The 23,632-nt window shown below is 29.1% G+C and overlaps 7 protein-coding genes across 7 annotated transcripts; 3 read left to right on the top strand and 4 right to left on the bottom strand.

Annotated features, from left to right (window-relative positions):
* Positions 1-35: 35 nt before the first annotated feature.
* On the top strand, positions 36-1,670 carry ELE39_001596 (TBC domain containing; the record flags this gene model as incomplete). The annotated part of the gene is made up of 1 exon (XM_067344635.1): positions 36-1,670. The coding sequence occupies one exon, from the start codon at positions 36-38 to the stop codon at positions 1,668-1,670; it is 1,635 nt and encodes a 544-aa protein (XP_067201573.1).
* A 122-nt stretch (positions 1,671-1,792) lies between these two features.
* ELE39_001595 (uncharacterized protein) lies at positions 1,793-5,008 on the top strand (the record flags this gene model as incomplete). Its single annotated transcript, XM_067344634.1, has 1 exon — positions 1,793-5,008. The coding sequence occupies one exon, from the start codon at positions 1,793-1,795 to the stop codon at positions 5,006-5,008; it is 3,216 nt and encodes a 1,071-aa protein (XP_067201572.1).
* A 78-nt stretch (positions 5,009-5,086) lies between these two features.
* On the bottom strand, positions 5,087-8,689 carry ELE39_001594 (conserved COOH terminal-specific cysteine rich domain; the record flags this gene model as incomplete). Its single annotated transcript, XM_067344633.1, has 1 exon — positions 5,087-8,689. The coding sequence occupies one exon, from the start codon at positions 8,687-8,689 to the stop codon at positions 5,087-5,089; it is 3,603 nt and encodes a 1,200-aa protein (XP_067201571.1).
* A 55-nt stretch (positions 8,690-8,744) lies between these two features.
* Positions 8,745-12,383, bottom strand: ELE39_001593 (uncharacterized protein; the record flags this gene model as incomplete). Its single annotated transcript, XM_067344632.1, has 1 exon — positions 8,745-12,383. The coding sequence occupies one exon, from the start codon at positions 12,381-12,383 to the stop codon at positions 8,745-8,747; it is 3,639 nt and encodes a 1,212-aa protein (XP_067201570.1).
* Positions 12,384-12,852: 469 nt separating this feature from the next.
* ELE39_001592 (uncharacterized protein) lies at positions 12,853-20,946 on the top strand (the record flags this gene model as incomplete). The annotated part of the gene is made up of 1 exon (XM_067344631.1): positions 12,853-20,946. One exon carries the CDS (start codon positions 12,853-12,855, stop codon positions 20,944-20,946), a length of 8,094 nt encoding a protein of 2,697 aa, XP_067201569.1.
* A 6-nt stretch (positions 20,947-20,952) lies between these two features.
* On the bottom strand, positions 20,953-22,020 carry ELE39_001591 (ribosomal RNA assembly mis3 dribble KH domain; the record flags this gene model as incomplete). The annotated part of the gene is made up of 1 exon (XM_067344630.1): positions 20,953-22,020. The coding sequence occupies one exon, from the start codon at positions 22,018-22,020 to the stop codon at positions 20,953-20,955; it is 1,068 nt and encodes a 355-aa protein (XP_067201568.1).
* A 119-nt stretch (positions 22,021-22,139) lies between these two features.
* ELE39_001590 (phosphatidylserine phosphatidylglycerophosphate cardiolipin synthase) lies at positions 22,140-23,540 on the bottom strand (the record flags this gene model as incomplete). The annotated part of the gene is made up of 1 exon (XM_067344629.1): positions 22,140-23,540. The coding sequence occupies one exon, from the start codon at positions 23,538-23,540 to the stop codon at positions 22,140-22,142; it is 1,401 nt and encodes a 466-aa protein (XP_067201567.1).
* Between the last annotated feature and the right edge of the window lie 92 nt (positions 23,541-23,632).

Genomic DNA, 23,632 nt, shown 5'->3' with positions numbered 1-23,632 from the left:
TATAGCAATTTCTGTAATTCTAGGATTAGTTTAAAATGGGTGATTTTGAAGTTTTTGAAAATGACGAATACTATTCAAAAATTGAAGATTCAAGTTTTGTAGATTTTTTTGAGTATTTGAAAGGCGATCCAAAACGGAACTTTATTAAATATACCGAAAATGTTTGTATTTTGAAGTATAATCAAGGAAAAAACGAAAATATATTTGATATCCCACGTCTTAAGTGGATGATACTACTCAGAATTATCCCTATCGATTTTTTTTCGCTTTCTATTCATGATTGCTACAACAAAATTTGCAAATTGCTAGATATGGAAAGAAATAATTATTTTCGCTCTTTTAACCAAAATAAATTAGATATTAGTAAAGTTACTTCAATGGACCCTTTAAAGTTTCATCCTTTATCTCAGATTGCCAATAATCCATGGAATGAACAGCACAAAAATAGTGAATTATTAGATGAAATTTGGAAAGATATTACAAGAACCTATTCTGAACGACAACTTTTTTCTGATTCAAATACGAGACAACTTCTGCAAAGAATATTGTTTACATGGACACGTGAAAACCCTGAATTGGGATACAAACAGGGAATGAATGAGATTGCTGCAATTTTGTTTCTGATAAACTATAGTCAGAAAATTTTTTGCAATAAAGCTGATTCAAATAGTGTAGAATCAAAAAATGAATATAAGGGAGATAATAATTTCAGTCTAGAACGCATTTTTAGGAAAGATTCAATAGAAGCAGATACTTATATTATGTTTAATTCTGTTATGAATTTTTTTGGTTTAAAATACATGTTCCAATCCACCTACAATGAATGCGGCCCAGACGATAGTGTTTCATTGAAAAAAGATAACTCAAATAAACCTCCGATAGTGCATAGGTGTATAAATATCTATGGTATTTTAGAAAAAGTCGATTATGAGCTGTTTAATCATCTTTATAAAGAGCATCAAATTGAACCCCAACTTATTTTCTTAAGGTGGATTAGACTTTTATTTTCTAGAGAATTTTCCGATTTAAATAATTCAATTATAATTTGGGAATGCATATTTTGCGATGCTCTTCAAAAAGGAAAATTTAATGAAAGTGAAATTTTAATAGATGATTTTGTGAAAGAAAGAAAAAACAAGAACAAAGAAGTTTGCGAAGCAGTTGAATCATCTTTGCCAATAGTGAATTTTATAGCTGTTTCGATACTGTTAGCGAGGAAAAATGTGATAATAAATTCCGATTTCAACCATACACTAAAATTGATAGTTAATCAATCAAACTTATCCATTAGTCCACTTGAAATATTATCAAACGCAAAATCGCTATGCTACGGCGTTTCTGCCGAAAATGAGTGCGCAAATTCACCCAAACTAACAAGTGGTTCAGTTTTTAAAGACGTAACTCACAGAAAAGCATTGGTAACAAATCAAAGAAGCCATTTTTTTGAAAATAGAGATTTACATTATTCTCAGATAAGACTCAACCCAAATTCAGAGTCGGAATCAAATTCAAATGCGCCCAAACTCAATGAAAGCTTATTAGAAATTACTAAGAATTTGCACAATAGTGCAAAGAATATTAATGAAATTGAGAAACTTAAGTGCAATGTAGTTAGTTCATGTAGGGAATTACTTAGAATTCATAAAATCTTACAAGAAAAAAATATTTAATAATGAATTCTTTCTGTTATTCTGTCTGTAACTGGAAATACCAGAAAATACCAGCGCCAAAAAAATAAGAATCTTGACTTTGAATTACATGAGTTCTATATAACTTTTAAAAATGAAGTAAAATGATTGTTAAACATTATATAACTATCATTTTTTGCATATTTATATACCTCTTTAGCAAAATTGAGGCTTCCTCAACGGATATACCATGGTCAGTTGATACCCCATATATTTTATCTAGCCTCGAGAAGGCACAGCAAGTCATTAGCGATTCCAGGGTGTCTATTTTGGAAGAATTCGTTGTTGAAAACTGTGGGAGTTACACAAAACTTGAAGAAAGTGAACTAGCTTATAAAAAGGAAATGTGGGAATGGTTCAAATCGTGGCATTCAGATAATAGTGTCTTAGCAGGAATTATTTTTGAAAATGCAATTATTGCGGATTCCAGCAAAACTCAAATAGACCTAAAACCACTAATATCCGGTTATTTAGATACATTGGTTTGGAGAGAAATTGCCAGCTGCATAATTTTTGGTATTTCAATTTTTACCTTTATTGTAGTATCTCTTGGGTTTGTTTTGTGCAGAATTTTGAATGACAGAGTTGTTTCATTTGAAGAAACATCAAACGGATTGTGGAAAGTTAAACTCAGTATATATATATTAACATTCCTACTATGCGGACTGTGTGTGGCTTATATTACCCTTTCTATTGTGATAATTGTAAACTTCTTCACCTTTTTTGATTCTTTTTCAAAGTCAGTTTGCTGGCTTGCAATAGGGGCAGATGCATTTTCAAATGGTAACATAAATATTAACATGACTTCCGGTTCATTCAGTGTTGCAGAATTATTTTTAAAAACAAATACAACCGTTCCTTTTATTGGATCTCTACCACTTTACGGTTTATTTCAGGAATTGGGATCAGTTGAAGCAATAGTTGAATTATTTAATGGCACAATTAACTACATTAGAAGTGCAGGGTTTCCAACAGCTCTAAGTAAAAGATTAAATGAATTGGTATACGTTTTTACTAATGCATCAGTAATCAATCCTACTGGTATAGATTGGTATATTCCGGCCAAAGAATCACTTAAGAGCTCTGTGTTGAACGCTGCAAACTCATTTATGCCGGTGAATGAGACGCTATTCAACTCTATGATTCCAATTCTAAACAAAATAACTGAGCTCATAAATTCAGTGGATACTTCATCAATGTCCTTTAGTGTAGATGAATATTTTGAAATTTTCAAGAAGTTTATTTCATATATTGTATTATTTTTAAATCTATCTAGGACTGCAAGCAGCATTGTTTTTGTAATAATTACAGTACTATGTGCATTATCTATTATAATCGGAATAATTTCAATCGTTTTCTCAATTCTTCACATAAAACTATTTCTTTCTGGCAGGAGTCACATTGGATTTTTCCAAAGTAGATCAGCATTGGTTGCTGTCGCGTTCATATTTATGGGATTATCTACATTTATTTCATTCGTTTCATATACTCTAACGGTTGCAGGAACTGTGGGGAAAGATTACTGTGCTTGGATAGTTAGTGATTTGTTCAGCCCAATAGGAATGAATTGGATTTCAACAGTAAGTCCTGAATTAGGAATGATTATGAGTATATGCTTGTATCCCCTCGCATCATATATCAAGATTAAAAACGACAATAAGAGTTATCTATTAGAAAACGATTTTATAATGGATAGAATAAGAGTTTTAGAAAACCACGGAATTAAAAATCATATATATTTAAATTTATATAATGAACTTGAAAATGAAAAATCCCAAGTTAACTTGAATGTTAAAGACTTATTTTTCAACTCTTCAAATAAAAACCCTCAACATATATCAAGTCAAATTAATAATTTCACTAATAGTGACAGTTTAAGTGAATTATACTTCAAAAATTTGAACATGAAAAATAGAATAATGAGTAAAAATGACCCTATTTCTAATTTGTTTTTGAATAATAATAATGGAATATTATTAAAAAGTAGCTCAAATGATATTTTACTTGCAGAAAGGTTCGGTAATCAAGAAATTGTTGGGCTATTGGATGATGCACCAATAGAAAGCAGCCTTTCATATTTATTACTTCAATTACTACCAGGGAATTTTGTCAATGATATGTTAAAAATTGTCCCCGAATATATTAATATAATTTCCACCAGTCAAACAATAGCAGAACAGTGTTTTAATTATATGAATGTATCTGACTACATAAAATATTCTCTGATGTACTTTCCAGACGTGGAAAAATCTACTGCAGATGATCAAGATGTTCCTGTATTAGTTTTAATAACTCAGAGCTACAAGAAAGAAGATTGGCTGATGAAAAGTTCAATATTTGGTTATACTACATATACGGCTCTTTGTAGCAGTCCCAATTCTAATGTTTCAGCTTTAATGATTTCCCAATCATTACCATTTAAAATTCCGGGTTTGGAAGTTCTCGAATCAATAATATACCCATATAAAATAAAATATTTGGCAGAAACTTCGAACGCCTTTCTCCAAAAAAATGATTTTGAGGATGGTTCTACTTCAACATCTTCATCCAATGCTGAAAATGTATTCGAATCAACATCTCTCGTTTCGCAGGGAAATACAAAATCTGAAGAAAACCTAATCATCTCAGCTGATACGGATATAGATCAGCTTGAAATTGACAAATATCACAAAGATAATAAACATTTTATGGATTATCCAATTTCTACATTTAAACATACACTAGAATGGGTTAAGAAATCAATGGAATTATATAATTATCATTTTTTTTGTTATCCATTTTCTTGGCTAGATGTTGATCACATAAGAGAAACTCCTAATTTCGGAAATAATAGCCTTTATATTAAATATTATAATAATTCTTGCAACTATATTGAATTTCAGGAATACATTACCAGTATAAGTTACGATTATTTAATAAGCCCAACTTCCTTTGCAGCTAGTGAGGTTACGAGACTAAATCCAATTCTTAACGAAAGAATAAGGAAAATGTTTGGGAGTGCAATGATTTTAAATAGTATTAAGACGGAGGCTCATAATTGTGGGCAAGTCTCAGTTGACTTTACAAATGGAATCGTTACGTTTTGTGGAATGGTCGGTAAAACCAAAGACAGTCTTATTGTTATTTTGAATATTGCTACATTTACAGGCTTTGCAATTAGCATTGTAATCGGGATAATATGGTTAATCTCACTGAGATATGAATCGAGGATTGCGGACTCAATTATGGAAATGGAACAATCCAGCAATGAATCACTAGGTAACGCGGAGCAAGATGAAAATATCAATGTAAAAATAAACGATGCGAATGTTAATAATTGATTATTTAAAAAATAATGGATAAAAATTAATAAATGCCTACAGTTACTGAAGTTCTAAAAAAATAGTAAATTTCACCAATCATAATTTTTGCCAGTGATCTACTGAATTACACCAACAATTGCATTCCGGTACAGGGCATTCATCAAAGCACTCAAACCATTCGCTTATATGCTTAAAGCATCCACCATGGTGGCAATGCAAACACCAAGTATACCATTTGCTTAATTTATTGTAATTACACTGCTGAGTACAATCCTTTTGCACAGCGTCATCATTGATCGAATTACTAGTCATATTAATAGACATTTCAGTCAAACAAACTACGCATCTAGGTAAAGGTTTTTTACAATATTTATTAGGGCAGTTTAAGGCCATAGATGATAGATCCAAGTTCTGACTAACCTCAGGTTGAATTAAATTATTTATACTTGAAGTATTATTGCTTGTCCGACGCAAGGAATATCCTATTTGAGAGTCTCTATTGTAAATACTTTTAAAAATTGTTTCTTTTTTTTCCAACTGAACTTCAGAAAGTTCTGCATTGAATGATTGAGAAATGATTAAATTAGAATCAGAATTTGAATTACTTTTTTCAAATAAGCAACTTTGCTCGAAACATGTTTGATATAATGGTTGTTCGCAATAATAACAAAATAATGTGTTCCCAGTTGGTAGTGGTGGCCTTAATTTATCTTGGTCAATATGAATCATTTTATAGTAACTTGATCTTAGAATGTTAAGCTCATAAAGCATACTCGAAACATTATAGGTAAATTTTGCAGATTTAGATCCAGTCCTAGAAATATTAGTCATGTTTGAATTATTAATTAAATAATATATTAAAGAATTATTTTTCAGTAAATTTCTGTATTCATCAATGCACATTTTCAATAATTCCATATTTTTTTTAAGACCACCAGTGAGATTAGGAATACACGATCCAATTAACGCAACAGTTTGAATATCTCCAAATGAAATAGATAAGTATTTTTGAAAAATTAACTTAATACACGCTTGAGAGCTCAAATTATAGCTTATATTTTTATTTATATTATTGTCTGGCTCTAAAAATATTGAATCAACATTTCCAGTGAAATTAATATTTTCAAGAAAAGTGCCATTGTGCTCAGAATTGTGATGATCGGGCAAACTTCTCAATAAATATGCTTCATCAGCAAATGTATTAAATCCTAAAATTGATATTCCATCTAAAAAACCATTTTGAGTCATCTTTCTTATAGCTGCTTCGATCAAATTAGAAATTTCCTCCATGTTCAAATAATAAATTCCAATTAAAAGCAACAAATTAGCCGGAATATAAATGTAAGAGTTTATTCCCATAGAAGGAATTAACAGTTCATTCAATAAATACGAAGAAAATTGTTGACTTTGTTCGTGTATGCTAATAAATTTGGAAAATGTGACTATAAATCTTATTGAAAGTTGAAGAGTAGATTCAAGATGAATGTTACTGTTCCAAATTGGTAAGTAGTAATCTTCATCCAGTAAATGCTCGCTTGTTGAAATAATTGAATAATAATAGAACTGAATATCCTTTCTACTTAAGGAGATTTTATTTAATTCTTCTGAAAAATATAAATTTGAAATAAAAATCCCAGCAGAGTTAAAAAATAACTTAATATTTTTTAAAAAAGACGTCTTAAGTAGCTTGTTTTCGTTATCAATAAAATTATCCAGAATATTTGACAATTGGTCACCGTGGGAAATGAAATTCTGGTATTGAAGTGTAACACAGTTCCAAAAAAATGCGATTAAAAATGATTCCAATTGAATTGGATCATTATTGTTTATAAAAACAGATGTCTCAATATTAAATGAAGAAACTCCAAAAAGATTTATTAACTTCTCCCTAAAAGTAGAAGAAAATATTTCGATATGATGAAAGTTTTCTCTAACATTCAAGCCTTTAGAAGACGGCTTACCTTCTAAATCTTCATGCTTAACATTAATAAATTTGAGCTGGGTAGATGTATCACTATTCCCTGCCTCAAGTTTTAAAAAATAAACTAAGTCTCTAATACTTGGTAAAATTAGCTTATCTAAAATAGACAAATTCTCACCACTAAGTAGGCATTCTTGCCTACCAAATTGCTTCAATATATCTTTCCAATGAATAATTTGATTAGGTAGAGTTGACAAGTAATTAAATGCATGGGAAGCAGACTTAATTATTTTTATAATAATAACAAGATTGTGCATAGCTTGTGGAAGGACTCCATTATTAATTAATTTATTCTGATCATTTTGATTAATGACCAAATTTCGGGCTTCCGTTGAATTTATGTTCTCCAATCTTCTCAATAATTCTATGCAGTTACACTCTTCAATTCTTTTATTATTATTTTTGTAATATTTTATTATCCTATATGGAATCCATGAATAACCAAACAGTCTTGGTGTATTTAAAACCTTATTTTTTTGAGATTTGTTTTTCGTATCTACTGAATAAGATTGTAGTTTAGAAGCTCGAAAAGCAGGAAAAGAATTCATTTTAATTTCTAAATTTGATATAAGATATGCAGACTCAATAGTTGTAAATAGCAACGAATTTCTTATGTTACTTCTTCCAGAATAATTAACCCAACAAAGTGTATCACTAAAATCTTCTTTAAGATTTAACGGTTTGAAATACTTGATTAGACCTTCATCCCAATTGATATCATTGTTTTCAGAAGATTTGTTTGCTTTAGCCGTTTCAAAAGATAAATAAGAGTTTGCCTCGCTATTTAATTCAGCAATAAAAATTCCTTCCTTAGTACAAATTGAAACATTCAGCTTTCCATTTGGAAACCACTGTATATCATTAATACTATTATCATTAAAATAAATACAGCTTATTGTTTGAATGGTATTTTGTCTCGGCTCATTTTTCATAAACCTTATATCAAATATACTAATAATATTATTTATATTGCTGGCAAGTAAATAATTACCTCCAGGTTGGTTAACTGATAGAAATTCATTAGAATTTGTCATAATATTGACGACGGAAATCGTATCTTTAGTTCTTATGTCGTAGAAATGTAATTGGCTTGAATAATCGGAAAGCTTCCAGCCAGATACCAAACTGTTAAAGTTTATCCACTTTAGATTATTAGGATATCCAAGAATATTATTGAACCTATCAAAACTAGAACCTTTATGAAAATTTACTATATTTTGCTTTGTGTTAATATCAATTATGGAAATAATCCCTTCAGTGAAATTTTGCAAATTGCAATATTTAATATTCGAAGAAGCTAACAAATGAAAGCTTTCATTGCTATTTAGGTCAATACATGAACAAAAGTAATTGGGTATATCAATTTTTTCTGAAATTTGAAGCTGACCCTTGTTTAAGCTTAATATTTTTATTTCGCGTGAAATACCGGTTGTAAATGCACCGAAAATACTATGCTTACTCCAGGAAAACCTCGGAAAAAATTTGGATGAATATTCAATGGGTGTTTCTTCAGAAAAAATTGAATCCAATGTCTCAATTGTAGCTGGAGTAAAAGATAGCTTTGATTTATGTGTGTTTTCTTTATTTTTAATTATATCTCCGTAAGTGAAATCATCAATCAAATACAATCCTAATTTTCTGTGGTATTTATTAGCTGAGAAATAGAAGAAAAGAGTGGGGTCAGCGTTACATTGGCATATTATTGAGTTTCTGTTCATCGAATAAATAATGTTATAACCAAATTAGCAATAATTTTCAGCGGTAATTTTTTTTCTATTCTATCAATTCAATATTTAATATTCTGTTTTCCAAATCACTTTGTGGTTCGATCATCTGATCGTCCAGTAGTGATACTGTTGTTGGATGTTGTAACCATTCGCTCCCAGAATGATATGAATCTCCTGAAATACATGTATTTAGTGATGATATTTGACTATTTATTCGATCAATATTTCTATCATTGCAGCTCCCCATATAATTATTGGATAAGTTATAAATATTGCGACTATCTAAATTTTTTACCATGTCTCCATCATTACTAATATCTGATCCCTTTATTATTTCATTTGGATTTATTTTGATCGAGCATTGATTAGCTGGAAAACATAAAATCCATTCAACTTTTGGTAAAATGGCTTTTCTTCTATTTTTCAAAAAAATGTTTCTATAATCAATTGCTGCATTAAATGCAGCAATAAGTGAGCCATATAATGCAATACTAAAGTGTTGACCCCTTCCATTGCTATCAAGACCATTTGATGTATAAAACCTTCTTTTCTTACAATACCATGATATTCCTGTCGGAAAAGGTTTCAATAATTCTGCAAGGTCTTCGGAGTCAATTATTGACTCGGCTTCCTCTGCATGAACGTATACTTGACATTTTGGAGGTATAGATGTACAACATTCGATTGCATAAATTAGTGATTGAATAAGAGATTTTTGCTTTGTATTAGAATCTGAATAATTTAAGAAGCTAATATTCTTTGTTTGATTAGAAGCGTTTCCATCCATCATATTTGTGATTATCCACGAATTGCTCCTGAAATGCCACGCAATCAAGTCACTTCTAATAACTTCTTCTCCATTTGGAAAAATTATTTTTAACCTGATTTGTTTAAAACAAGAGTTTGGAGAATTAGTAATATCCATCTGTGAATCTTTTGATAAAAATAAATCGTTTTGATCATCTAATATTAACTGGTATTCAGAACCAAGACCTTCTGAACTGCTCTTATTCCTCAACCGACCTCCAGATGAACTTTTTATTGCATTACCCTTTGAGCTAAGAAGAAGAGCTTTTCTACGAATATAACAAACTTCGGCTATTTCATATGCTATTCTTGCTCCATATGGAATTGCGTTTATTTCAATATCCTGTGCATAAAAATTTAATTTATGTGTTAAATTGTCATTACATAGTAGTTCCTCATCTGCAAGAGCTTTCCATACGAGTTTGTTTGAATCCCAAATTATATTAGGTAAATTTCTAATTAATAATGCTTGGTCACAAATAACAGCTGGTTGCTTTATTTCCTCTGGTAACTTCGTTGCTTGCTCCTTCAAGTAATTCTCCCTAAATTCTAAAGCTTTCAAAAATGCAGTTAACGGGCTTCCATATTTCATTGCACCAAAAGTTGTTGAAGTGAGCCCACCATCTTTATCTCTCCTATAAGGTACAATAAATGCTTTTCTTTCTGCATGCCATGTGATCCCCCTAACCCTCCATTCTGTTGGGCATCTTGCAGCATTTGAAGTTAAGGGTAAAGTTGACCTTATTCTGCGTTTCCTATTTACAGGTGAACAACATTGAATATAACCTGTAGAGGAAGCAGGTGGTCTAACGTCATTTATTAAAAACTCAGGTGAACTTGAATATGAAAACATTTGTGATTCAGCATTAGGAATAGCATGAGTTTCCTTGAGTTTTGCATTGAACATCAATTGATTATCATTCATTGAAAATGAATTCTTAGTTCCATTTACTGTAGGCAAACTACTACGAAACTTGATACTTTCATTTTCATTACTGAATATTTTATAGTCGGGATGTGATGCTAAATCAGTAGGTAAATATGGTGAGTGGTAATAAGTATGTGAAACAATATCTTCTTGATTCTTCAAATAAATGTTTTCATTATCATTTGCAATTCTGTCACAATTATACGATAGTGTAGAAATTAAATTTTTTGGAATTGTTGTTTCACTTATTCTTTGCTCTACCCACTTTTCTGTCTCATAAAAGCTTTCAATTATAGTTGGATGTTTATTGCAACAATTAAACCTTGAAAATATCCCGTTCGGTTTGAGTATTCCGACCCAAGAATTTTTTACTTTGTCCCAATAGATAAAATCTTTCCATTTCGATTTTTCCCACGTTTCGTAAATCAATGAATCTGGAAATAAACATTTTGATTGGTAGTTTGAACAGCTTATATAATGTTCTTGGGAAAAATATGATTCTAATTTTAAACTTTCGTAGTACCGGTTTTCATCACAAAATTCCTTTAAATATTTTATTAATTTTTCAAATATATTGTAAAAATTCTCAAGAGCCTTGATGTCTATATTAATGTTTAACTTTGGTTCTGTTTCACAGTTTGAACCATATTCTGCATAAAAAGAGTCAACATTATCAGGATGCTTGTCTATGTGATAAAATTCATGGAACAATTTGCAAAAAAACGTAGACTTACGTTTTTCCAACTCGGAGTCCTTTTTACAAAATAATGATAAGCATTCGTCACATGCATTTCCATCATAAATTTTCAATATGTTGATAATTGAATCCCTGCTCAAATTATTTTTTCCATATAGAAGATCAACAGATTTATTATGAATGCCAAAAATGATATTAAAGGAGTTTTTTAAACAAATAATACAGCAAATAGAGTTTTCATTGTTATTAGAATAATAACCACAGTTATCATGTATGTATTCACGGCAAATTGCACATTTTTTACATTCAATAATATCTTCCTCTAATTCAAATCTACAAACATTGCATATTTGGAAAGTTTTTGTATTCTCTACTTTAATTTTGATGATATTTTTAAATACAGTTTTTAGACTATTTACATAATACAGATGGTAATTGTCCCCAAAATCAACAATAAGTTCATCACCCTGTTTAATTTCGATCCCAGGAATAGTTAATACAACAAGATGTGGCCATTTGTCAATAAATAACCACTGTAATTGAGTGTTTGGTCTTATTCTCTGATCATCAAATGGAAAGGGGAGTCTACAATGCTTTAGAAAAATGAATTCATTACAATAATGGGACGCATCCAAAATAATATTTAATTCTTCATTTGAAGCGTTGGGCAACTCAAAAGAATACTTATTATAATATTTTTTTTCGTTATTATATAGCAATCCAGTAATCTCCCCAAGCAAAATTAATGAGTTGGATTTGATATCTTCGTCATCCCAAACTATGGAATATGTATTTCCTTGTTTTTCAGAAATTTCAAAAATAGGTCTAGTTTCAGAAATCTTTATTTTTCTAGAAGGAATAATCTCATCATTAATTACGATATTTGAATAATTTGCATATATTAATGAGTAAATTTCTTTGTATAACCTACTATTTTGTTTAACTTGGTATGTGACATTAGGTATTTTAAAATCATAAGTCAACTCAAATATCGGTAATCTGAATGATTTCTCTTTAATTGCGATACATGGTTGAAGTGAAATAGAGCTAGAGTTGAAGTTAATATCTAAATATATTCCATCGTTTTCACGGTGTTTATATTCACCATTTTCATGTGGTTGATTTTCTCTTGAAATTACTTGTTGATTAATGCTATCTTTTTTTAAATTAATACTTGAACATGAATTTATTTGTTTATTTGTATAGTTAATATCCAATCTTTTATAAATTTCAAAAAAGTCTATATTTCTCATCAGGCCTGTTAAATTTGTATGTGAATACAAATTTAGAGATTAAACATGTAAAAGGCATCATGAATAATTTTATTACTTGAAATTATACATACTTGAAATAACTATTACTTGCTATCAAGTATAGTTGAATATTACAAATAAATATGCATATTTATATATTTATATATTTATTTATTTTTACACTAATAAAATAAATCTATTTCATTTTCGATTATTTGATTCAAAATTCAATAAAAATCTGTTATTTTTTCTCAGAAAAATATTATAAAGCTAATTCAACTAATTGTTTATAAACAGTTTTAATTGATTTCTATTTAACAAATTATCTAGAATAAATATTAAAATACTCCATTTTAGTACCAATACTTATAAATTTTTTAATATTTACTGTTGATCATTAATTCGAATATTCTCCCCTCAATAATACATGTACCGCAATGAATTTCTGAAATTAATTAAACTAATATTGATGTATCTAAAAAAAGTAATCGAGCTAGGAAAACTACCTAATATAAACTTACCAAAAAACACAGATTGTATTAGAAAGGTGACTATTTTTAATGATAAGCTATGTATAATTGCAGAAAATTTACTATTTTTTTTTATAATTACGAATGATCACGAGAGTGCAAGACTAATTTATTCTTGGAAAGTAAATACAAAGGAAGAATTAATATTAAATGGCATATGGATAGATAATAATTTATTTATTATTTTAGGCAGCAGCTCAGTATATTTACTTGCCTTGGAAAATGAATCAGTTATTGAAGCAAAAACTGCGAAACATGGTTTTACAAAAGCTATTGAAAACTCTGAGATTGTACTAATAGATAAATTTTCTAAAAAATCAATTGAAAACCAAAGAGTCATCACTATGGTTAATTTTTCTTTTGGTTTCTTTTTAGTTTCTATTGATCGTTTCAATTCAGATTATTGCATTAAAATTGGAAACATAATTACAACTCAAAATAAAGGAACAGTAATCCCTTACGAAAATGGAATAGTTTTTGTAGATTCGAGTTCTATACAAAAATTTTATATCGATAGTAATATGATTAAATTTATAATGATAGATTCTTTGTGTATTGGGGAAATCTTAAACAAATCTTTTGGAAAATGTGATTATAAACTTCTATCATTTTATAAAACTATAGCGGACAATATGCTGAAGATTATATTCTTGAATATCGACAATGAAATGGAATTCAATGGGCTTGAAATAACCATTTCAAATAACAACCTTATTCCATTAAAGGCTAGCAAAATCAATATAAAAAATCCAGAAAATATTATTAATATTTCCCAAACCAGACTTTTAAACGATATTTTGGTGAACATAATAGTATACGAATCTAATGTAATGGTCTACGAAGCTCATAAAATTTTCTCAGAAACATGTCTGGCAAATTACAATAATTTAAATACATCTTTTATCCCATTTATCTCACAGTGTTTGTGCGAAACAACTATTTTTTACGCAGGATGTACTTTAGAAGAGAGAACTGGTATTATTTCCATAAATATTCTTGAAAAAGAATCAAATTATAATCTAATTAAAGTTGAAGGAGCCTCTAAATCTGAAAATTTCAACACAAAAGCAGATAAGAAAATCATTCAGAATTCCGATAAGTTATTAAATAATCAATTTAATCGTGTTTCCCCATTGAATGTAGTAATTCCCCAACTCACGAAGTTGACTTCTAATTTAGAAAAAGTGGATTACAATTATTTATTTGAGTTTATAGACAAAATTCCTCTAAATAATATCGAAAATACACTCAATTTATTTTCTTCGATAGTTTCTGCTCTTGAAGCTTCGAACTCTAGTAATGCTCATATTATGGAGATTAACTACTTGATTCAAAAATCTATAACTTTTGATATAATTCATAAAAATAACGATCGAAATTTTGAAGTTGCACTTAAAGTATGTTCAGAATATGATTCGATCCTAACTGAAATAGATGCAAGTTGGGACGTTTTGTTGAAGAAATTTTTCAAATGTGATTTAGGAAAACTATGCAACTGCTTATTATCTCTTAACTTGGTTGAAGAGTTTTTTTTCCTTTTTAATAGGCACTTTATTCACTTTGGTGATGGTGATGAGGTAATTAGAAGTGAGATAATATTAGAATCACTGAGTAATCTGCCTATAAATTTATCCGAGAAAATTGAAAAAGAGATCCCATCATGGTTAGTAAATCAAGTGTTCCCATATGTAATTGACAAGGATAAATTACTTAATTGGATAGCAGATAGAGCTATTACATTGGAATACATTTCAAATGGAGATGTTAATCGTTGTCTATTTCTTTTATCATCCGTTTTTTTAAATGAGTACAGTGATGTTAACAACCAGATACTCCCAAAACAAATTGTATCTAATGGTATTCTTTGGGCAGGGTCTGGTGATAAACGCAATTCTATTTATAAACTCTCTTCAAATAAAATTAATCAAGTTTATTGGGCATTTTTGGAATGTAATGATTTAAAAGATAGATACAAACTAGAAATAGACTTTAAATCACTTTATTACAAAAAAATATCTAATAGAGATATTGCTTTTAAGTTATTAAGTAGGGTTTCTTCCTCAGAACTGCTTAATTATGAAATTAATCATCACGTTATACCATTTTGTAAATTAAGAGGATTGGAAGCTGATAAAATCATCATGGAATATTTATTAGAACTAATTTCTACAATTAATTACAACTCTCTTGAAAATAATATCAATTCTAAAAATCGCAGAACATACTATCAGCCAAGAATAATTTCCTTGATTAATTCAATTACGGATGAAGAATACAAAGCATATGCACTTTTGCAATATTTAACATTAAATAATAAATGTCTTGCAGCAGATAACATTAATTTAAAGTTTCCTCATTCATTTAAAAGTGAAATAGATTTTTTTATTTCTTATGCAAGGAACATTTCTATTGATGGTAGGAAGTCATTTGAACTTAAAAATAGAATTGCATTAATAGATGCACAAAATTTGCTTTCTAGATATAATTTAGATAATATGGCATCAATCATCTTATTTGAAAAAAACGCTCCCAGAAGATTGATCCTGCATGTGATTTCCCAAGTTGATGCAGGAATAGAGTCATTTAATGACGCAATGTTTTTAATAGATTATTTAAGACATGAAACTAATGCTACATTCATGGGTATCTCGGAAGCATATTGTTTAAGACTAAGATTTATAATTTTCAGGAGAAGGAACATGATTGAATGGGAAAAAATAACCAAAAAGTCAACAACTGAAATACACAATAAAATGATTGAAGAGGAAATATTGGATATCCTTTCTAATATAGATTCTAAAAAGAAGATTTATAGTATTACCCAACAATTTGTATGCTTTATTTGGCAGTTTTTGGACTGCTATTCAATAAATTGTAAGAAGTCTCACGGATTAAAAATAAAATGTGAAATTGCCACATATTCTGCAGTAGTTGTTTTAAGAGAGCTGTTTAAATTAATTCAAAAAAACAATTGGAAAATAAGACAAAAAACTTTCTGGGCTTCCAATGAATCATTTAGTACACTTATTAGACTTCAGCAGCTTCAATTTGAATTTGGCATATTTTTAAGGCCTAGTGATATTATGATAGACAAAATGGGCCATGATAAGAATTATTTATTGGAGAAAGAATTCCAGTACAAAATTGCACATTTAGAACCTTTGAAAAACAAAAATACACTAGCAAATCCATTTGGAAAATTTGAAACAGACTTTCATTCCAAGCAAGTTTTTAATGAAAGCTTTATTCCGGAATGGAGAAATGGTTATTTCCAACTATACAAAGAGTCTTGTTATAAAGAACTATGCGTAATTTTTGATAAGTTCGCACAACCATTGTTTGAAAAAAAAATATCGGATGAGAAAAAAGCAGGTATCTTTACAAAATTGTTAAGGCTGGGAAGTTTGATTGGCGTTGATGAAAGTTATGTTAGGAGAACTATGATACGGCATTCTATAAGGGATGGTGGAAAATTGTGTATTTTCAAAAGGTTAACACAAGAATTGTATAAAACCCCATCTTCTAAAAATGCAATTACAATCATTGATGAAGTTCAAAGTATTATTTTGAATTTACTGACTTCTAATTCAATTGATAGAAATAAAAGTGGGGAAAGATTTGACAAAAGATCTTGTATCGATGGAATAGAACTAATTTTTATATTTTCCAAGCTGCTTCAAGTAGTTGCAACTTGTATTCCTTATTGCCCAGTTAAGTTAATCAGTTTTGTAGTAGCACTTTCTTCTGATATTCTATGGGCACATGATTTTCTGTTATATGCTTCAGATGCAATTGATCACTTTGAAAGCCCAAATCATACATTTATTAATGACCATCGAGATGATCATCTTTTTTCCAAGATTATCATGAACTCACTAAAAAATTTAAATTTTTTGCCTTTGGAATCCAATAAATCGTATTATAAAGAGATCTGTACTCTTTATCCATTTACTGATGCAAAACAGGTTGCAATGGCATTCCTTTGCTGCAAAATAAGGATTTTCAAGGAGCTTTCAAAACAGATTTCAATTAAAAAAACTTACATATCTCCGTTTTTAATTTATAATTTTTGGACAGATCCAACACTTTGGACAACTCAAACCGATGAAAACTATGTTATTGATGCTGCAAAATATATTCAAGAATTAAGAGAAAATGTAGATATTTTGGCAAAACAACTCTATCAATCAGAATGCTTAACTTTAGCAATTAGCATATATTTAAAGCATCCTCTTCTAATTTCAGATATGAAGCTGGCCTTGAATATTAACACAGAATTTTTCCGTAAAGTACTAAAAGGTAGAGATCCTATGGATGGGCAACTTTGCATGGCACTATCTTCATCTCTAGAAAAAAAGGACTCGTGGAATGTTTTTGTTCAATCTTTAAATCCATCAAATATTCTTGATAACTATTATAGAGCGCAAAGGATGGCAAGAATTGGATGGGATTTAGGAATTTTGTTTAACCATTACAGCATGAGGAAGGAAATGGAAGATCTTCACAAGCAATCTAAGTGGTGTAATACTTTTAGAAAACTGAAAATTGAATTTGACCAATCACTTTTTTTTCAAAAACAAGATCCTCAAAATAGTAATCAGGGATACAGGAAGAGTATTATATGTAAACTGATTCATAACAGTGGTTTTGACTTAATTCTATGTTTACAATATGCAAAGGATTATAATATTAATGATGAGTATGTCTTATTTCTTTGGTCTAAACAAATGATACTATACAACTTCGATCCTAAATTTGAACTTAAAATGCAAAATATTCTTTCATTTGTGACCCCAGAACTTGGGAAAGAGATTTTTGGCAACACTTTCGAGTTAATTTCATCCTTCGATTACGAAAGACTTACATTTTTATTAAATTGGTATAATAAAAATTGCATAGATGCTATTTCATTTCCTAACTCTAAGATTCTTAACTTTAAATCAGAATCCAAGAAAGAATATTATTCTATTACTAGTAGTAGCTGCAATGAAAGAAACAATGAATTAACTGAAAATCAAAATTCTAAAGTTATTTCCACAATTTCTAAACTAGAAGTTCTTAAAATACTATCAACTTATAAAAGAATTTGCGGTGCAGATGACGATGAAAAACTGTTCATTAAACACGAAATTGAACGTATTGATGCAAATATTGGGCTTTTGGATAGAAAAGTTAATTTTAAAGTGGAGTCTCGGAAATATAGAATTCCTTTTCATTATCTCATTAAATTCCCAATAAATGCATTGAAGTATGAAATAAATGATGAGACAATATATAAAATAAAGAAAATGTCACAACATTTAGGTATTAAGATGATATCTATTGATATTCAATTTGTCTGGAATATTGTATTATGCAGAAAGTATAAATTTCTATCAGAAAATAATTTATTAAAAACAAAATCAAAAGAGTTTCAAGAGTATTGCTCCAAATTAGTGGAGAGTGACAAAATTTTATTGAGATATATTGAATCGATTGCTTCAATTGATTTAGAAACAGGTATTGCAATAGTTTTACTTGTTATTGAAGAACTTCCCCTCTCAATAACAAAGATCAAACTCCTAGAATGGTGTGAAAGAAAGTCTGGGCCAATTTCAAGAGTAGAATTAAGAAAAGGCTATCCAATCATAAACATGGAATTCATTGTTTATAGCAGGTATAATGAAATCGTTATAAACATTGGAAGCTACTTAAAGTCTAAAAAAAGCTTAATATCATCATTACTCATTTTAAAAAAATATGGATTAGATGCCATCTTTTCAAAACTCATAGAGAAGACAAATGACATTAATATATTCGTCAGTTCTTTATATTACTATCTTACACCACTTATTTCAGAAGGTATTTATTGGAAATCTAAGAGCAAATTACAGGAATCAGTTTGCCAATCATTTTGTATGCATTATAAACCGGAACAGGAAATTTACAGTTTTAGTCTTAAAAACTCTTCTATGGAAAAATCTATAGATTGTTCAAATTTTATTTTGAAAGAAAATTTTAATATTTTTATTGAGGAAATATCAAGCGTGTATTCTTCCGACGTAAGAAAGATCAGAATGAAGATAATCAAGAATCTCTTGAGCAAACCATTTGAAACGCCTTATGAAGCTATAAAGAATAAATTTTCTACTAATATAAGGGAGATTTTTACAGATATTGAAAGTTCTGGAATAATTACAGGACTTGATCATTGGTACGAAAGACAATCAATAAGCTCAAAGGTTTATGACTGCACTTACATTGATAGAATCTCATTCATTTGTGGAGGAATATCTTTGAACGATGCAATATTACTTCTGTTATCTATCTCATTTAAAAACTCAACAAACTACAGTTATTCAGCTAAGTGCAATGCTTTAAGAACTCTATTCCAAATTGCCTCAATTAAAAGCATTCAAAAAAGATACCCAAAATATGACGATCTACAAGTTATATGGCTTCACAATTACTACATGATTTACTTCAATGATTTGCATATTCCACAAGATTTTAGCAAATTTTATTTATCTGAAAAGGTCGGGTTAGCCAGATCTCTCTGGAGGGAATTTAATAATAGAAGGAATTCTTATGAATCACTCAAATCAAACCAGAGACAGTTTAATCAAATTGAAGATACAAAAGAAGTTGAGTTTTTAATAGATGAGAATAGAAAAAGAAAGTTGAGATGTATAACTGATAAAGAAAATGAATATTCGAACACTTTATATTTTAATTCAAATACTCAAAGTGTTGATAAAAAATTAAACAATATATTATATTTAATCACAAAACTTTGTATAGATTTTGGAATTTTCGATTCAAAACTCTTTTCAAATACAATAAAAAATTTATATTTGCAACTTTTTGATGAAAACGATGTTAAAATATTTAGTAATCTAATTTTTGCAACGTATATTAGTGGATATATATACAAAATTAAAATTAATCAATCAATCATTGATGTATGGAATTTATTAGTTTTAGATCCAATATTTTCACTCAAAAATACTGTTGAATACATTTCAAATCCAATTAGGAAATATTTAGAGAATGGCAAAGATACGAACGAATGCATTTACGAAAATAATTTGCTACATAATTTACCAAATAAACGATTTATGATCCCAATTCTATCTAAGATATATAATATATGTCCAGTCACCCCCTTCATCGAAGTTTTAAAGCTATTAAATGCATTAATTGAACTAATAAACTCTATATTGAAATTAAAAGAGTTAATTGAAAATTCTAATTTTTTCTCTAAAATGCAAAATGATCAAAAATTAATTGATAATATCGTTTCATTATTCTCGAAGTTGGTTAAGGATATTTCAGAAAGTAATAAAATAAATAGTTTAGAGAAAAGATATAAACTGCCATCGCTAGCACGTGATCAGAAATTTGAAATCTGTGAATTCTATAATTTACTTGATATTACTATAATCGAATTATTATTTTCATACCTTAATCCGGTTGATTTACATTATACATTATTTTCTACGATTAGGGAAAAAATAATAAAAGTAATTGTTGATAAAAATAATGGTTTCAACATACTTCCTTATATCATTTATTCAACTAATTCAAACATGTTAGCTTCAGCACTTTCAAATGAGTTAATAAAAACTGACAATACCAAGTTTTTTTTTGAAATTGGAGCTAAATTGAAAGAATTAGTTAATTTCAAAAGAATATCTCAAATAGAAGAAATATATTTAATGGAGTCTATTAAGGCGACAAAGGTATATGAGTTCATAATTTATAAATACAAAGAGGTATATAATACAGAATTTGTTAGAATAATTAAAAGATGCATCGAGTTTTATAAAATTGAAGCGGTTATTCCACTAATTGTTAAATTTCTATCTGGACAAGTTAGGTCCGAGTCTGCAATAATAGATCAAATTAACTTGTTAGAAAACCATAGAATGAATAATCACGAATTAAGTAAAAAAGAAATATACAGTTACATAAAAGAAGTTATTATCAAATTAAACAAGAAATATAAGTCGACAAACATCATTCAAGAATTAATTGAACAGTTTAAATCATAATTTAATCTAAATAACGAAATTTGATAAATCTTTTTTGCGTTTCTCTCGATTCTGTGCAAAGATTCTATATTTAATTTCGCTGGGGTGATTTGTTTCATTTTTCGAAACTAATTTTTCATCAGGAGGAATATACATCTTTTCTTTTTCTTTCTGTTTTTTTTCCTTTTTCTCTTTTTGTTCAGATATTTTTTCTTTAATCTTCTTAGCTTTTCTTTCCAATTCAGTATAAAAGTATTCACCTGTTTCAAGTAATATATCCTCTTTTCTAGGTGTAGGTTCTGGTGGGAATATTGACTTATTTTTCTTTTTAATTTGTTTCTTCACCTTCCTCTTTACACATTTGTTTTTAAATTTTGGCAAAAACCGATCCCAATTTTCTCCTTTTAATCTTTCATCCTTTTCTAATTCTCTCTTTATCATAAGTTCTTTAATGTGGTAAACTGGGTGTATATTATTCATACAATCCTCTACTATTCGGCGTACAAGCTTTAAGCTCTTATATGAGCCAATTACACTTACTGTTTGCCCTTGAACCAAGACATAGCAATTTGTTAGTAATTCAATAGCTTTTAATGTAGATCCATTTGGACCTACTAACCTCTGACGCCTTTTAACCATCTTCTCCTTATTCCTGTGTCCAATTTTTATTATGTCGCATCCGAGATTATTATCATCCTCCCCCTCCCCCAAAATTCGAACTGCTTGGTGAAAAGGCACGCTCCTTGATAAAAGCTTTACCATATCTCTAGCGCGTATAATAATAAACGGGTCCCAAGTCTTACCTGTAGTTCTAACAGTAATAGATCCCTCAACTAAATCTAGTTCACATTTGATATGATGGCCTTTCAGAGCATTACGTATATCTGGCCAAATATCACGCAAATATTTTTCACGATATTTTGGAAATAGCACCGCAAAACTGCTTTCTTCTAAAAGACCATGCGGATTATCCTCGGGCGTTAATTTAGGAACGTTCCAGTGATCGATATCATCAGTATCCCATGGCTTATCCTTTCTATACCTTCTCTTTTTAGAAATAATTTGCTTATTTTTGACAGGAATATCTTCGTTCATCTTCAAAGATTATTTACTACTTTACCTAAAATCTTTGGCTCTGTAAAATATGACATCTATTTTGGCGCAATTATATACCCGCAAAAAAAAAGATGTCAGTTGCTGAAGTTTGTAATATACTATGACAAATACTTATTTACAAGTTTAATAAGTATATATGCAGCCTTTGAGCAGAATCTTGTGAACTTAGATTGTTCCCTCCACTGATTTATAGTTTGCTCTGTACTTTGAAATGAATGTGTCATTTTTGACTGCATTTTCATAAATTGGTTTGCAACCTTTGGGTCAAATGATGCCACAGAAACTTCCAAATTTCTATTCGCGGAAAATCCATCCCAGTTAAAACTTCCAAAAGATGACCATATTCCATCTATTGTAATGTACTTAGCGTGACAGTGAATATTTCTTGTGAAAAAAAATCTTGCATTGTTATTAATGAACCTTTTGATTAAATACTTTGTTGCAATTGTATCTCCTGGAATATCTGATCTACCTGATAATAACATTGAAACTTTTACATTGTTATTAATTGCAGTTTGAATAGCTTTACATAGAAAGTTTGGAGGGAAAAAATAAGATGTTGTGAGGAATATACAATTGCATGAATTTTTTGTCGCAATATTTAAAACATTTTGAATTCCCCTATGCTGTCTTCTTGTATTACTATATAGTACCTGTAAAATAGTGCCATTCTTAATTTCCTTCGGTCTTTGGAACATTATTGGAATATAGCCACATCTAGATTCTTTAAGTGAGTCGATAAACACTTTTCCGAGATCATAAGTTGCAGGGCCTTTTATTTCTGCGTGCACATCGTAAAAACAAAGCTTATTGATCTTTATAGGTGAAATTGAATAAATTATCTGTTTAAATAAAAAAATAAAATGTCGTGTTATTGAGTTATGTATTATGTTGTAATTTTGGATATTAATTTCGTCATACAAAGATGAGTCATTAATTCGGTTGGTAATATTAATTGATCCGCAAAATGCTTTTTCATCAGCAATTAATAACTTTCTGTGATTTCTGAATAAAAGGGTGTCTTTAAAAATTTGAGAAATAGGATTAAACCATATAACCTTTACGTTATTTTTTAATAACTTTTGTTCCCATCTCTTAGGAAAATAATAGCTACCAAAAGCATCTAATAATAAAATTACTTCGCATCCTCTTCGTGAAGCCTTACAAAATGAATCAACAAAGTTTTCTCCAGTTTCACACTCCTCAAAAATGTATGTTTCAAACCATACCCTCTTTTTCGCTGAATCAATACTTTCAATCATTGACAAATATGAATCCCGGCTATTTTCAAACAATTTGATTTTGTTACCTCTGGTTATTTCTCCATATTTTGAGAATATGTTCATCAATTGAAACCATTTATTTCTTTCAGACTTATTTTCACAAATATTAAAAATGCTGTTTCTTTCTATTAACCTGTTATCAATCTCCTCGGCTATCCAAGGCTTAGGTGCACTATAATTTGTATTTATAATTTCATTTTTATCTTCTCTTTTCATTAAAAAAAAAAATTCACGTATTTTACAATTTCATGCTTCATAGCGGTAATTTATTTTGCTTATTAATTTAAAGCTTAAATTAAGATTTATTT

Source organism: Cryptosporidium sp. chipmunk genotype I (genome assembly GCF_004936735.1).
Source record: "Cryptosporidium sp. chipmunk genotype I strain 37763 chromosome Unknown contig_18, whole genome shotgun sequence".
Lineage (NCBI taxonomy): Eukaryota > Apicomplexa > Conoidasida > Eucoccidiorida > Cryptosporidiidae > Cryptosporidium > Cryptosporidium sp. chipmunk genotype I.
Note: the sequence above shows the minus strand (reverse complement) of the source record. Positions and strands in the feature narration are given on the sequence as shown.